This window comes from Anarhichas minor, unplaced genomic scaffold (genome assembly GCF_050575085.1).
Source record: "Anarhichas minor isolate MPS153535 unplaced genomic scaffold, ASM5057508v1 ptg000062l, whole genome shotgun sequence".
Classification (NCBI taxonomy): Eukaryota; Metazoa; Chordata; class Actinopteri; order Perciformes; family Anarhichadidae; genus Anarhichas; species Anarhichas minor.
In genome coordinates, this window is record NW_027466508.1 from 6,871,368 (window position 1) to 6,888,110 (window position 16,743).

At 43.8% G+C, this 16,743-nt stretch overlaps 1 protein-coding gene and 1 long non-coding RNA gene across 2 annotated transcripts; one reads left to right on the forward strand and one right to left on the reverse strand.

Annotated features, from left to right (window-relative positions):
* Positions 1-1,360: 1,360 nt before the first annotated feature.
* On the forward strand, positions 1,361-4,613 carry LOC142933599 (uncharacterized). The gene is made up of 2 exons (XR_012947609.1): positions 1,361-1,402; positions 2,154-4,613. It is a non-coding gene; the product is annotated as an uncharacterized LOC142933599 (long non-coding RNA).
* mapk6 (mitogen-activated protein kinase 6) lies at positions 3,802-15,894 on the reverse strand. Its single transcript, XM_076077747.1, has 8 exons — positions 15,761-15,894; positions 14,130-14,989; positions 13,695-14,012; positions 7,740-7,884; positions 7,170-7,334; positions 6,830-7,025; positions 6,440-6,557; positions 3,802-6,155 (listed from the first exon to the last, which is right to left on the reverse strand). Exons 2-8 carry the CDS (start codon positions 14,364-14,366, stop codon positions 5,067-5,069), a joined length of 2,268 nt encoding a protein of 755 aa, XP_075933862.1. The 5' UTR covers positions 14,367-14,989; positions 15,761-15,894; the 3' UTR covers positions 3,802-5,066.
* Between the last annotated feature and the right edge of the window lie 849 nt (positions 15,895-16,743).

Sequence of the window (16,743 nt, forward strand, 5' to 3'; positions counted from 1 at the left end):
CTGGGGGTCACTAGAAAGGAGGTGTATAGTATGTCAAAGAAATTATAAAAATTCATAGTATAGTTTAGTTAAAAAACGTAATTTCATAGTATTTCAAAAAACATTTAATAATACGTTTTGTTAAAAAGTCAATAAATAGCCTTAGTATATATAGTATGTTGAAAGAAGACAGTTTGAGTTTAGAATGTCGAAAAATAAACTAAAAAAATCACAGCATAGTTTGTCGATGAATGTCATAATAAAGTAAGTGGAAAAAGCCATTAAAGTCATAGTATATTATAGCAAGTATTACAAAAGTAATAGTATAGTATGTCACAAAAAGTCATTAAAATGTCAAAGTATAATATGTTGGAAAAATTTTTTACTGTAGTATTTGGGTTAAACAGTTAAACGGCCTAATAGTATGTCAGAAAATATATATAAAAAGTCATAATATAGTATGCTGAAATGTATGTTGTAAAAAGTCATTAAAAAGTCAAAGTAGTGAACAATTTGTTATTAAAATAGTCTGTCACAACATATACATGAAAAGACACAGTAGGGTGTCAAAAAATCCATACAAATGTAATTATATAGTATTTAGAAAAAAACATTAAAATTAAAAATTAAAAAAGTAAAACAAATCATAAAATGGCAGTAGAACAGTATGTCACATGTCGTAAAAATGTCATAGTATAGTACTTGTATAGTATGTTGAGAAGAATCCCCAGAAGGTCATAGTATAGTATAGTCTGTCAAAAAAAGTAAATATATTGTAAGTCAAAATAAATCACAGTATACTTTGTCTAAAAAAGTAAAAAAAAGAAAAAGGCATAGTATAGCACGTCAACATTTTTTGTTTGTTGAAAAAAAAAATCATGAAGTCAAAGTTTAGTATGTTTAAATAAAATAGCATGACTAAAATAGTCATATTATACAATGTTGAAGGTCACAAAAAAGTCACAGTATATTACAGAAGATAACTTCTACGCACAAGATATTTTGACTGCACTAAATTAAAAACACCATATTTTGGGCCTTCCATTTGTTTGCACACAAAAGAAGAAATGTTTATTGCGGAAACTCTTCACCTAAACTTCTTGTCTTGTGTGCTTAATGAATGTTTACGAGGAACTCCTTATGCTACGAATAAGCTTTCAGAAGGATATTCTTTACGAAGACGATCAGTCTATACTGGCTGTGAACGTATCCTTTAACCTGCTATAACATATTTGGCCATTTAAAGGCAGCAGAAACAAGTTGTTGTGAACACAGCATTGACAAATCCTCTCCTTTTATGGTGATATGTCAAACTTCTTAGGAAACCATTTGCTGATTGACACACCCACACACACACACGTCCAGCCGTTACAGAGCAACATTTTCATTCACTTGGTTTTGTGTTTCTGGCCACATGGCGAATGTAAGTCCAATTTTCACTCTCTTTCAACTCTGTTTTTGGTTTCCATCAACTCACGGGGGAATTATCATGTTGATGCTAGACTGTGTCTGTTTGGTGCTGAGCAGGTAGCAGTTTGTCGAGCTTGTTTTGCACAGAACAGCTGCCTGCTGCAGCCAAAAAAAACAAATCCCACGTCATAACCGCACGTAGCTTAGAAGTGGTATAAAATGATGCACTGATCTGATGTTGATGGTCTGGACTGTGAGTTTGGCAGTAAATAAAGCTTTCAAAGTGCCCTGAGAGGTGATGTCTATTTATAAAGGTACTTTGTGTTCTAGCTTTAGTATCCAGCTCTCTGCACAACTCTGGTCTGAATATGGACACACATACTGCTGCTGCTGCTGCTGCTGCATACTGCTGCACCTCATACTGGCACCGAGGTGCCAGTATGAGGTGCCAGTATGAGCAGTATGAGCAGCCTCAAGTCGTAGCAGATAAATATCGGAGGCTTTGTCTCCACATGAATTCTACCTCACTGCAAGACGTACGCCAAGCAGCTCATCACCTCTAGGTTATTTCAGTTCCCTCCATTGGTCCTTGACGAAATCTCCAACATTGAGTTGTAATTGGCCTTTTCAGGAAAAGAGAATAGCGACCATGACCTTGAATTAGTAGGCAAAGCGTTACACCTCTGCCATCTGATGGGGGGGGGGGTTACGCTGCTTATCCGGATGTTCCTGGATTTCATTTTTAACCTGACCACACTCGACAGGCCCGGGGACCTGGGGGAGACCTCAGCTGGTGAGGGATGAGTGGCAGTCAGGAGATGGGAACATGAGAAAGTGAGGTATGTAGGTGCAAGACTGAGGAGGAATACAGTCGCAGCTTGCAGAAGAGTGTGCAGACGAAGAGTGTGCAGACGAAGAGTGTGCAGACGAAGTGGCGGCAGAGTGGGAGGATGGAGGAGCTTGTCTCATGGCGCCGGTAAGGAGGAAGCCTGACTGATGTCGATGGGAGTGTTGTCATCTGAGCAGAACAGCTGACAATTAAATCAGAAGCATCACATCGTTCTGTGAAAGAGAGCAAAGACTGAGAAGCTGCAGGAAAGAGATGTTTACGGAGGACATGTGAGGTGGTGGGAGTTTAAAGCACACATTTTGATTTTGACCTACATTTAGTCTTAAGGCGCTCCTCTTATTCCGTCACTTGGCACAAATCAGGTACCTTTAGCTGCCATCAGAGTTTTCCGGGAGGGTTTAATCTCTTCTGAGGATTCTATCGTTACCAGGAGAGCAGATAAACAACAAAGAGCCGGCCTCATTCTTCCCAGCAGGAATGAACGACTCAAAAAAACTCAAGCCCAGCTGTAGCTGATTATGTTGAGACAAGCAGCTCCAACCTTTGGACTGCAGCTTTTCCCTCGTTAGATGTTGTTTAAATGACCAGAGTCTGGTCAGAGAACTATTCACATGATGAACCAGTTTTCAAACTGTTTGAATCATGTGGACAAAAGGTTAAAGTTTCCCTTTTTGTGAGACTAATAAAGGACTCTCTTATCTTAAGGCTTCTTACATGTTGATGCACCAATAGGAATATTTCAATAATATAGTGACAGGGGCTGTTCTACATAAAGAGTACTTGTACCTTTATACTCAAGTATTTGAATGCAGCGCATTTTACTGAGAATGTTAACAGCCTGGAATTACTTCTTGTGCGTTCACCCTGTTTTGACTCTTGTTAAACATTTATCTATTATTAAAGACACACGTTACTTATTACCCCCCCTATACGCCACATTTTGAAGAAACAATTCACCTCCACCCCAAAATATCAAGCACTCTCAATATCCAAGAGACACCAACATGACCCTCAAAAAATGTCCATCATGTGATCCCTGAACTGACCATCGGGTGACTTCGACGAGGTCACCTCAACCTGCAGGAACCCGTCATTCCCACGCAGTCCGATCGTCAGTTCTCTCTGAGGCAGTTCAAGCTTTAGAGATGTTTGGAAACACATAAAGTAAAGCTGCCTGTGACGGGACATTACATGGCGTCATACTGTAAGGTAATGCGTCACTATTGAATAACAGAAAGTGAACACGTTGCTCTGTAATCCTGCTCGTTTCTCTGCAGTGCTTCACACCTAAGAGCAGGTGGGAATCCGTGTCCCAAGTCGACGGCTCTGAAATATGGCGGACTGAGCCAGAGCTGCATTTAGCTGCCGAGTCAGAGCTCGTGTCCAGAGCGCTTGCGGTGTAATTTAGTCTGCCTGCTTTGACATTAAAATTGAGTCCAGAGGTGTCAGCATTTCCTCTCCACCAACAAGGCTCTTGTGGCCATACAATATTAAAGTTACAAAAACACCACTTAACTGAGTGTGTGAGGTCAGAGGGTCAGAAAGGAGACAGACAAGCTAAACTCTTTGCCAGTAAGTTTATTTGGAGATATTTTGTAGAACAGGGGAACCAATGATTACAAAAGAAAGTCCATAAGTGTTCTACATGCTACACCTTAACCTAATTTATCATGCTTGTCTGGAAAAAGTACATAGAAATTTAACAAAAAACGTACAGTTAAAACTGACATACTTTATACTCACCATTAACTTTAATGTACCTTTCTCTTGCCTCCATGCACGCATTTCTTTTTAAACATTACATTTAGATAAAAAAAAAAAAATTAAGACTTTTAGGCGCTTCTTTAAACCATAAAGCAGTTTTTCCATTAAAGACAGAGCGCACCTATAAATAAAAAAAACAAAATGAACAAGAATAATGATATCCGTTTGGATAATATTGGTGGAAAATGGAAAGCCTCGACTTCGTTTAGAACATAACTGATGAATTTGCATCCTACCATAAAACAAAAGAACACTTAGACGCCCATATAGTGCCGAAATGAAAATGGAAGTCTGTCCAACTCATCGATCTTCAATAATCACATTGAAATAACACATTTTGATAAAATAAATATCGCACATCTGCTAGAAATAAATAATGATTACTGAAACACCTCACTATGTTAAATGCTAAAGTGAGACAGATTTCATCTACGCGACCCCGATGGTCATGTGTGTAAAGCACTAGTGCGGCTTCGAGTGTCTCTCGCGGCTGTTACCTTGAGGTAGATAACACATTTACATTAACGCCTACGATAATGGTTGCTGCTGGCATCATGTGTCAGATTTACAGTATGAAAGGGATATTTTGGAAGCTTTCTTCAGGGAAAAATGTCATGAAGTCAAACGAAAACAAAATAAAAAAAAAAGACATCCAAATCCCCCTTTTTTTCCTCGGTATCTCCACCCAGGAAAGGCAATGTTGGTGTCTAGCACCTTTCCTTACGTCACACCACCATCCATCTTTCTTCTAGTTGCTTCTCTCCTGCTTTCCGGTCTTCTACAGTACTTAAGTGTGCAAGTGACATGCCAGTTTAGCAATGAGGACGCAGACATTAACCCATGAAGGCCTGGTGACCAAGGCTCAGAGTGACAACCCAAACTCTTTAAATATAATAAATCACCCCTCAACTCTTAAAAAAAAAAAAAACAATAATTAAAAGTAACCATAATAAAAAAAGGTATGAAATGATTCAAGTTCAATAATATACCGTATTATTAAAAAAAAAACAACAACATAAAAACAAAAACTGCCTAGATTTTGTGTCGGAGGATATATATTTCTTTAATTAAGATGCTTGAAGATGCTGCTGTATGTTTTGTGGGCGACCTGTGGGGAGCATTTGACAGCGCAGGGGGTGAGGGACGCCTGGATGGATTTTAGAGGCAAGTCATCGGTGCTGTCAAAGCCAGGCAGGGCCAGAGAGTCCAGCTGAACATTAAGGACAATCTCCGTGTTCCTACCGAGGAAGCTCTCGTCCAGCTCTCTCCCCTCCGAGGGCTCCGTCTCCGAGCTGGCCACGGTCTCTCCGGCCCCCTCTTCCTTCCGGCTGAACAGGCGGTCCAGGTAGCTGGTGTACGTGCTGTCCTTCTGGAGCTGCTCCTCTTTGTGAATGTCCCAGCATGCTTCGTCTATCAAACAGCCGTTCTCCCCGACTCGCTCCCCACAGCCGAAGCTCTCCCAGGGCTGAGCGGGCCAGGCCCCGTCCCCGCCGACGACACCCGACCCTCCTCCGCCCAACTGGGCGAGGTTGACCAGGCACTTCTCCTCCTTCTCCTGACTTATGGACTTGGACATGGAGCCCGAGCGTGGAGCCTCCAGCTGGGAAACGGAAGAGTTGAGCTCGTTCAGGAGGCCCACCTCGTGGAGGAGGGCCACCTCCTGACAGGGCTCTGGCTGCAGGCTCAGTTTAATGGTGCTGGCAATGAAGGAGTCAAAGTCAAAGCCTTGGTTCTGCTGGCCTTGGGGCTTCTCCGTCTGGTGTTTCTCCTGCTCGCTGTCCTTCTCCACCGGACTCTGGGTCTTCTCGGCCTCCTGCAGCGCGATCTGGGCCTTCACCAGCCCGTTCTTCTCACACTTGCTCTTGGCCTTGCCCTTCTCCTTGCTCTGCTGCTCCTTCCAGTTGGAGAGGTCGATGATGAGCTTGGGCTCGTAGTAGTGGTTGACTTCACTGTCCCTCCAGATGAGGTTGTCCAGGTAAGAGGGCGACACGGCCTTGTAGTTACAGGTGTGGCTACACTGCAAGTCACAGTATTTATTCTCGTGGTGGTCTTCCTGCCAGGATCGCTCTGGCTGGAACATGGTGGAGTAGTCAAAGGACGGCTCATCCAAGAACTTCTCCCGATCTCCATCAGCATATTTACGAGGATCCACCTGGAAACGGACAACAGCCACCAGTTAGCCTCAGCAAACTCAGCAGAAAGTCCATTTAAAATCAGCCATGTTATCCCTGTAAAGCTTTGGATTGCAACACTGGAAAGGATTTTCAGTTTTGTAGGTATTCTTTTTTTAGAACAACACTATGCATCCTCACATTTGGGAAGCACATTTGCATACTAACGGTTATCTAAAGCATTCAAATGTGTTCTTAAAAGTTTATAAAGTAAAGAGAAATAAAAAGGACTTGTTCTAACAGGAGTATGAAGATTCAAACACACCTGGACCTCCTCCTCGTCCGTCACATCAGAGAGAGCCCTCGGGTCGACCTGGACTTCATCTGGGTCGTGGGTGCTGTGCAAGTGCCAGTCCGCCTCCGACAGCTGGCTCTCATGATACCTGATAAGAGTATCAAAGAGAGACTTCAGTAACCAAACACGTGCACAAAATGACAAAACTCCATTACAAGATCCAACTATGCAAGCACAGCATGTTCTTTTTTTCTGGCCACGTGATCTGCATATTCATATATTTACTGCTTAGTTAGCAGAGAGCAAAGCAAAATATTCCCCACTGAAACGAAAGCTCAAAATGTCAGACCATGGGAAATATACAACTTTGCATGTGTGAGCCTGGTCACAGAGAGCAGGTGTTTGAGAGAGCGAGCATACCTGTCCCAGGTGTGGCTGTGGCTCTGGTCCATGAGCAGGATATCATCTACTTCGTCCTCAATGTGGAAGGGGTGCAGAGAGACGGGCTCGTCGAGGGGGAAGGAGTAGTCAGCCATATAGGGGTGGGCCAGGGCCTCCTCCGCAGTGAGACGATCCATGGGGTTAAAGGTCAGGATCTTCTCCAGGAAATCCAGGGCTGCAGAGAGGGAGGCCGTTGAGATCATCAAGTAAGAAATGTGAATTATGAGACATGAGATCCTGACCCCTGCCTGTGGTCTGTGTTCACGACAATATGTTGAGCTTGTGAGCAACTGTGAATGAATAAGGAAGTGGTACGCACCCTGGGGACTAATGTCAGGCAGCAGCTTGGCCAGTGGCGTGTGAGGCTTGGACATGTCGTTGCGGATGAAAACGGGGATGACGCTGTGGAGCTCCTGTCGGTCTTCCTCCCGCAGCACAGGGATGGACTCCAGGATCAGCTGCATCTGCTCCAACTCGTGGGCTCCTGAAACACCAGGCAGACAAACGTGAGACACTCTCTCTGAAGGGTCACACAACACTGAACAACTGCGTGACTGAGTGAGTGTATTTTGGGTTAGGCCGAGCGCAGCAGATCACGAGAACAGAGATGTTATTTGTCTTGTGTTCAGCTCAAGGCAATTTCGAACAAATGAGAAGAGTCGGTCTCACAGCTCCAGCTGGATGTGCAAAAGACTGCAATAGGGAAAGTAAAAGCAAACCGACTTTGGGCCAATCTCTCGTTAGTTCTGAACAAAGACCTTAACATATGCCTCAGACCTGTGCTCCATATTTACCTCAGAGTCACCCTGTCTGGTTTTAAAGACTACTTGCTGGTATGTTTGTGTGAGGCGTTAGTGAGTCAGAGGCAGGAAACCAAGTCGACATTTACCTGCAAAGAGGGTTTTCCCTGTGAGCATCTCTGCAAAGATGCAGCCAGCCGCCCACATGTCGATGGCTTTGGTGTAGTTGTTAGGAGACAGCAGCAGGCGAGGAGACCTGTACCACTTGGTGACCAGACCTTCAGAGAGATGGCCCTGTGATAGAAGGGGACATGGCATATTTAGTGGGACTCTTATGAGGAAAATAACTTTTTTTTTTTAAGTTACAAGAAAGCATAACAGACAGATTTTCCCCCCAAAACCACTGGTTCGTTCACAGCTAATGAGGCTCTAAAAACTAATTTCTCTCAGTAGTAGATAAAATGTGGTTGACATGACTTCCCTGTGCCTCCGGGTATGCCACACAACACTGCTGCCAACACGAGTCCCAGAACAAAACACGCCTGCTGGTCCGTGCTAAACTTGATAACCCCTCGTGCAGTCTCCTTGGCGGACCTGCTCTCTGCTGGTCACGTACGCAACACAGCATGGAGACAAAGACCCCAGAGAGAAAAGACAGATGAAAGGGGGGAGATCAGACATGTCAGCAGTCAGAGAGAGCGGGATAATCCCCCGCTGCCACACTCTCCACTGACCAGTGACACCAATCTGCACTCCACTCTCACACAGAGCAGGACACTGAACACAAAGGAAACTGACCTGTGTGCCCACACACACGGGGACATTGGGGGATGGGAGGAGGTAAAACAACACCCGTGCTGCCCCCCCCCATGCAGTGGCAGTCCATGGTCAGACTAAAATGGTCGGCTCACCACCGAGCCAGGCTTTAGTTTCTGCCCTAAGTTAGCCGCAAATACTTTACGTCACACTATACTCGAGTGCATCACTCCTGTTTTGATGTGGCTATAAATGACTCGCCATGTAGACTGTATATGTGACTCCCGTCTTTGGGTAAGCAGCTAATCTGTATGTCAGAGTCCAGCAGTGGCTTTAACAATGAAGCTTATGGGGAATTACAGGGCAGGTAACACCTAAGACTGAAACTTGCAAAGCAGTCCAGCACCCAGTCTGAGAAACAGCCAATAAACTGCATGAATGTGGTCACAGTGGAGAAATATCTGCAACCAGCTTAGCAGAGCATTGCAACAGATTTAGATTAGGTTATCTTGAGAGTGTTGGGTCACTGCATCAGGACAATTCTTTGTCAGATGAACTCTGAACTAAAAAAAAGGAGCAGATTAGAGTTTGCCTACCAGCTGAGGGCATTACAGTGCATTGGCTGAACACTCCAGCTCGCCCCTTACTTTTACTGATCTGAAAGTGAGCCACTAACCACAACTACACGGAGGCAGGAGTTAAAGCGTCAGTCATCTCAATACCTCTGGCAACAGTTGGTGAATAACTTAACCGCCTGATCTAGATCAGACCGGGCTGACATTTAGTGACTCATAAAAGGCTCCCTCGGTGTTTCTGGCTGCGGTGTATCACAGAAACCCTCAGCAGGTCTGACCAGATGTCAGCAACGGTGGTTGGTGATGAGTCAGTGAGATCACCACCAGCCCAGCCTCCAATTGCAGGATGAAGCTGTGCTGCTTCACAGAAGCCAGTGACTGAAGATTTCCTTGCTGGCACTGAATGTATTTTAGTCTTAACCCACCCACACGTGAATAATTTCACAGGCAAACCACTCTAAATAGCAGTAGCGCTGGGCGGTATACCGGTTGTAATTTCCCGTATGATATGAATTTTTCACACTGTCATGCCGGTGCACAGCCGAAACAACTGCTGTAACTCTTCAACAGGCAGCTAAATATATTGTTCGCCGCTATGAGCGCTACAGTCGGAGCTACTTGTCTTACGTGTATTGAGAGACCTCTAATCACGGTTATAACAACAATTAATAACCCACAACTAACGCTCTTTAACAGGGCAAAACACCACCACACAACAGTTTGTGACAAATTAACAATTTGTAACACTAATAATTGTACATTTATAAAATGTCACCGCCGAACCACATGCTGGGTACAGCTCGCTAGCTAGCCAGCTAGCACAACAGTCTGTTAACAGCGAGAGGCTCCGTCGCTCCAGTAACGTTACATTAACGAACAGAAAGGAGCGATGCAGGATGAACAAAGACAGACCAGAGATGCACCGATAGTCTGTGCCCAAGAGAGGAGCTGGGTCTGCTGTTTGGAAGTGTTTTGGTTTTTAAAAAATCCAACGTTTTGCGAGTTTGTCGAGCCACTGTTGTTGCATCTGGTGGTAACATGAGCATCTTACTCCAGCACCTCAGCAGAAAACACGCGTTGGAATACGAAGAGTGTGATGACGGCCGTCTGATTCGAGGCCGTCAACCAGTAACGTTAACGCGAGTGAAACAGTGACGCCAAAGGGTCAGACATCGCTTGAAGAGGCATTTGCTCGAGGCGCTGCATATGACAAGAAAAACAAGCGGTGGAGCAACATTACGAACGCAATAACAATCCAGCTATGCAAGGACATGGTCCCGCTACAGACAGTCGAGAAAGACGGGCTCAGAGCAATGATTAAAACACTGGAGTCACGGTACGTCTTACCGGGGCGACAATACTTCAGCCAAACTGCTTTCCCAACATTATAGGAACAAACGAGCAAACCCTATAGTAATCAAAGCCTTTATACATGATGACATTCAAATGTTTTTATATTATATGTACTTCTGACAGAGTAAGCCACTATAAACCTATATAAAAACACAGTCAAGGAAAAAAAAAAAAATATATATATATATATATATACCGTGAAACCGCCAGAATCTTAAAAAAATACCGTGATACACATTTTTGGTCATACCGCCCAGCACTAAATAGCAGGTTAAGTGGAGCTTCACTGCATCTCACCACATTGTTTATCAATTCATTAGGTCCATGTGTCCGATCTGTCCCATGTCTGATCACCATAATTCTTGCTATTTTTGGTTCCCTGATAAAAACAACCATTAGTTGCAAGAAACTGCAGGATATGTTTAAAGCTTGAGAAAATAAGTGAAACCACGTCTCTGATATTCATTAAGCCATTCGTCGACCTCCCAGCATTTTTCCGGTTAGATCCTGTGAAGTCTGGTGCCAGACAGGCCTGTTGCTGGCTGAATATTTAGGTCAAATGTGTGTGTGTGTGTGTGTGTTCTTGCAGCTGTGGTTTTGTAAAATACCTCTGTGAAGCTTCCACCGCCTTCTTCTTATAAAATTCCTGAAAGTGTCCCTGTTATTATCTCTTTACAACAGATCGAATAAAGACATTCTGATGTAACCTGTGAAAACTAGACTGGCTGTCCCCTCGAAAACACATGTTGCCACACTGAGCAGATGTTATATCACTTAACTATGGTACATATTAAATGCGTTGCACTATCCTGGAGTAACCTTGTGTAAAAGCAAAACGTCTTGCTTAAATACAACCAATGCTAAACCTAAATGGGTGAGTGTTATATCCACAGTGCTCTCTTTCTCTTGTTAAAAAAGGCGGTTACAACTGGAAACACAGGCAGCTTCAAATAAGGCCTTGAGAAAGGCTCCCACAGCAGCACAAAGGGCTGGCTGGGAAAAGGAGGGGAATCAGGGTTGGAAAGTTGGATGAGGGCACGTGAATTCTTTCCATTCTTGATCCTGGGCCACCACGAGGGCTGGCCTTAAGGTTCACAGAGGCAGGAACAGCCTGCTTTCTCAAAGGAAAGACATCCCAGAAACACAGGTACTCTTGGCAAGCTTCATACAGTATACTTAGAACAGAACCATTAAGGATCATAAAAAGCTGATGGAAATCATGAGGAGGTTTTTCTATTAACCCAAATGATACAAATAAAATAGTAAAGTGGGAGATAAAGGTGGAACAAATGCCTTGTGCCTATAGCACTGGTGCATAAATCCATACAACACATTACTGATACTACACAAAGTGAGGTTCACTGGCAACGAACCCTTCTTTATTTAGAAACAACGTATTTCAAATAACATGCACTCTTGTCACCCAGCTGCCCCGACTCACCCGTCTACTAGAAGTAGAGGGTGGTTGTGAAAGCAGATTTGCCTCCAGTGATTCCGCCATAATGTTCTACCAACACTGAAACCAACGTCTCCACACTCCACTGGGCACCATAGTGTCATTTGGGGGTGATGGCTTAATTTCCAAACAAGCCTCATTTTCGTCTGAAACTCCAAACACGCACACTCAATCAGATGAATATAGGTGGCCTGAAAAAGCGGCTGGTCGAGACTTCACAGTTCTCCCTCCCCCCACCACCATTGTTATCATAGCAGAGACAGACGAAACACAGCAACACGGTTTGGAAACGAGAGCCGGGTCAAAGCCCGTTAAAGTCAGTCTGACTACATGACTACAGCATTTGTATTCTTGACAAAAACGGAGCAGCGGTAGTCTGCCGCAGTGCTACGGCAGACAATAGTCAAACACAAGAGAGCTGACCCCAGTCAGGCAGCTTTTCATTGAATCGCATCAGGAAAAACTGCTTGTATAGAGGGAAAACAGCCCACATGGCAAACTCTGCTGTAAGGGAGAAGTGCAGTAATGCTGGGTGGGTGGCTATAGTGACTTAACTGTGTGAGAAACTTACTTCTTCCCGGCAACTACAAGACCTCGCCTTCCTCTTTCTATTGCAGAGATAGATATTGCCTCCACTTAACATATGACTCATGTGGAAATATAGAAATCGGAGCTGAAAATGTGACTAGACTACAAAAACATGGTGGTGGTGGTGGTGTGCTGGAAATGAACAGTTCTGATAAACAAGTGTGTGTAAGATTGTCTCAGAGTGATGTATGCTGTAGCAGGAATCCAGGCTGTGTAAGGGATATGATTGAGGCAGACCCAGCCAGAGGGATCTCATCACGTGAGCCCACTTCAGACCCTCCAATGACTAATCTGAGACACACGTGAGTATCTGACTGCCTCTGTGCTCGGAAAGAGATCCAGCAGCTAGAGAGAGAGAGAGGGGGGGGGGGGGGGGGGGGGGGGGCATTTCCTCACATCACACCACCATATGGCCTTTGACTGGAATTTCCCCATCCTACATAAGGTGACAGAAACACACAAGGGCAATGCAGGCCTTCCACCTGTCTACAAGTAGACAGGATGATCCACACTCTTCTCACACTAAAGAGAACCACAACCTACTGCTACCATTACACTGCCTCACAAACACAACTCTGGGTTTAGAGAGAGCATTAAAATATGTACATCTAGGATTGGGTGTGTCAACATCTGGCTTTTAATGCCCTGGTTTACATTACGTTTGCATCTGATGAGAGATAAGGAAAGGGTCGGTAACACAAAGAAAACAGCCTTCTCTGAGACCCAATATGCTTGACTCACAGGTGTGGAAATGAAGTAATGACGCTGATACAAATAAATCTGTATATATTGTAAAGCAGAATGTCCATAACTGATCCGCTGCAGCCTCAAGCATTCAACATTCCCATTAGAAACTAACAAAGACTCAAGGCTGAACCTGCCCGTTTTGGGAATGCTACATTTGAATATTTGCTGTATTTTTCTCACCTAAGAACGAGGATTATCTTAATCTTTGTTAAACCACAAAATCATGAACTCACTCATCTGTATATTTAGACATGTAATGGAGCCCTTTTTCACTTCAAACTTTATTCACCTAAAAAGTTCCCATGGCTGGGTTTTCCACAGCCTCACTTCTCCTGACAAAGGAAATAGAGGCGTTACCTCAAGGAACCACATCCCGTCTTGTTTACTTCCTGCTGTGAAACTGTCACCGTGGGGGTGGGAACCACGTTACTGGGCAATAAAGCAAACATCATGTGTCAGAGCAACAAAGCACTCATCTTTAGGAAAACATTTGCTATATCTGCTCTTCTTAAAGCTCTCATTTGAACAGCATTTCAACACACAGTCATCACAAAGCCCCATTAAAAATATTAAATAAAAAAATAACATTCTCTCCTGAAACACAACAGCTACCCAGAGACTGACCATACCTTATGAGAATAGTGTGGGTCCATGATACGGGCCAGCCCAAAGTCCCCGATCTTCAGTACCAGGTCCTCTGTGTTGACAAACAGGTTGGCAGGCTTGAGGTCACGGTGCAGCACATTGGCAGAGTGGATGTACTTAAGGCCCCTGAGGAGCTGGTACATGAAGAGCCTGGCATGGTCCTCAGACAGAAGGCCCCTCTCCAGCAGCTGACACAGGTCCGTCTCCATGTACTCCTGCACAATGTAGACAGAGTTGACCTCCGTCAGGGACACCACATCCTCCGTTAACCTGCGACCGTTGGGGCCCAATGTCTCAAACACCTGGTGACATAAGAACACGTGTCAGTGTTGAAAGTCAGTTTTTAATTTGGACATAAGCTCTTTTTACAACCCCAGAAAATCAGATGAATTCTCTTTGCTTTTTTTGAGCAAACGTACCTTGACAATGTTGTCGTGGTCAAGGCGTCTAATAATCTTGATTTCTCGCAGGGCGTGCTTCACACTCTGGGGGTCCGTCAAGATGATTTTCTTCACGGCTACACGCTTGTCACAGTCTGTGTCCACGGCTGAGAACACCAGGCCGTTCCCTCCATAGCCCAGCGGCTTCAGGTCCATGTAGCGAGAACCCAGGTCGAAACCGTGGATGTTCATCAGTGACTCAAACTTCTCTGCCATGACGACTGTTTTCGGCTTTTACGCCAAGCTTCTGCTGTCTCTTAATGTATGGTCTCTTTGGCCCGTTTCCAAATGTATCACCGACAGAGGAATTTATCCGACAATCCCTCCACTGCTTCAGCGGCTGAGCTGACTGACCCCTGTATAGACGACTACTGAGTCCCCCCGTCTATCTGTCACTGTCAGATTCGGGGCACTGATGTGTGGTGCAATCTTTGTTCCATCTTGAGTAAGGGGATAATATTAGAAATATAATTTCTCTTCCGATCCTGGATGTGTAGATATCTTTAAGTGAACAGTTTAAATAAACTAATGATGACAGACTGCAATGGAATGGTCTTTAAGGCCAATTAAAAAGCACCGAGACTAAAGTAAACTATAAAAGCATGTAGTTGCATCCTTACAGTGAGGATACATTCAGTGTTTGACTGGTCCTGAGCAGCTTCATGTGTTGTTGTTTTTTCTTCTTTTTTTGTTTATAACTAGTCAAGTCACCTGATCTATAAAACTGAAATGAGTCTGGCCTTTAAGTCTTCAAAATAATGTTTTACTCTCAATGATCAGGTGGCTCAAGTTCGCCACAGTCGCAATCAAAACTATCCTCCATTTTACTTGGGTATAACCTAAAAGACAAGAGAACAACAACAAAAAGAAGGTTAGGAACAAAACGCAATGTTGTGCCAGGATAGAAGGGTTACAAGTCCATAGTTTTGCAATAGTACTTCTCCACCATTGCACGAAAACGTAGTCAAACCTAGCTCTTACTAAATATGTTGGGGATTTCACAAGAGCCAACAAACAACAAGCCGACTCGTTCACCGGCTTTAGGTTCAACGTGGTGTCATTACTGGAAACTAGACCTCCCCCGCCCGGTTTAGGCGCTTGCTAGTCCGGTTTCTGGGTATCGATGAAATATAAAGAGATCAAACAGATCATTAGCTAAGATTACATATCACACATTGAAGGAAAACGGTCTTAATTCTGAGCTTTAAATGTGCTTGGTCTTCACGGGGTCTGTGACTGGCAGGCGGAAAAAGTCAGGAATGGAAGCATAACGCGAGCTGACAAGCTAGCTACCGAGACACATCCCGTCTACTGGGTCTTAATATGTCACAACATGACCACATACACCATATTATACGGGAAACTACGATTTCAACGAACCATGCCCGTTTCATTAACATGTAAACGTGAGGTTAAAGAGAAATCCTCCGACAAAGCGAACAAAGGAGTCGTTGTTGGCGGAGGCTTCTGACTACGTGGTACGGCTCTCCTCGCGCTAAGCAGCACAAAGCCGACCTCGCTTAAATCGTTAAAAACGACCCAAACCTACATTTAAATGGAATTTAATGTAAGTAATAGTGACAATAATAGACATATAGTACATTACTTACAGTCCGTATTCGTAGCATTAGATTCGTTATGTGCTTAATCAAACCCAGACGAGGCTTGACCGAGCTCCGCTGCCGCTCTGCGGATCTATTGCAATCGCCATTGAGGCTGGGCAGAGCGATGGAAGACAGCGTGACGTCACGACGCTGCCTTCAAGGACAGTCGGATATACCTCAACTACCGTGAAGTATCAATGTGATAGTTGAAGTGGTATTTTGCGGCAATGTTAAAGGATTGTTGGCCGATTTTTGTTATTATATGAAAAATATACAGTTACAAAAAGCAAATTGCAGCGCATAGTAAGTAGCAGTGCATATTTGTGGAAGTCTTAGATACCTTAACATATCAGATATTGTTGAGTATATTAGTAACACAAGCCTAAACGGTCGTTTTTACATTACACATTGGAGCTTCGAGCAGTACTTGAATGCAGCAGGAGTCATTAACAACATGTGTTTGTGTGAGATCACGTGACAGCGGCGGATTCAAAATCTAACTCCAATAATATTCTGCAGTAAACAAGAGTGCTATGATCATCTCTATGTAGCATATCATCATAGCACATTAAAAATAAAGTTAAACCACTGCTGTAAAAACATATATCATAGTCCTGTTTATAATAGGCATGGTCCTAGTAGAAACAAACATATGAAGAAAGACAGAAAGATGCTTGCTTGATTTTTTTACCGCTCCGTAAAATGTGAACAAACTGGCCAATGATAAGGGATGAGGATAAATAATTGTATCCTATTTTACTACCGAAAAGGAGAGATGAAAAAAATCCAAAACTGGTGGGTGCACAAAATGCTGCAGACCAGACGCTGACAATCGCGTGTCTGACCTGTCCCTTCTTTCTATTTGCTTTCTATTTTAATCCTTTGCAAATATGGTGCTGTTTTCCGGAGTGATCCACGAATTGTTTTCCCTACTTGTTTTTGCCGTCGGTGGGTATTAACGTTGTTTTCGGATTAGGGCACGTAATGCA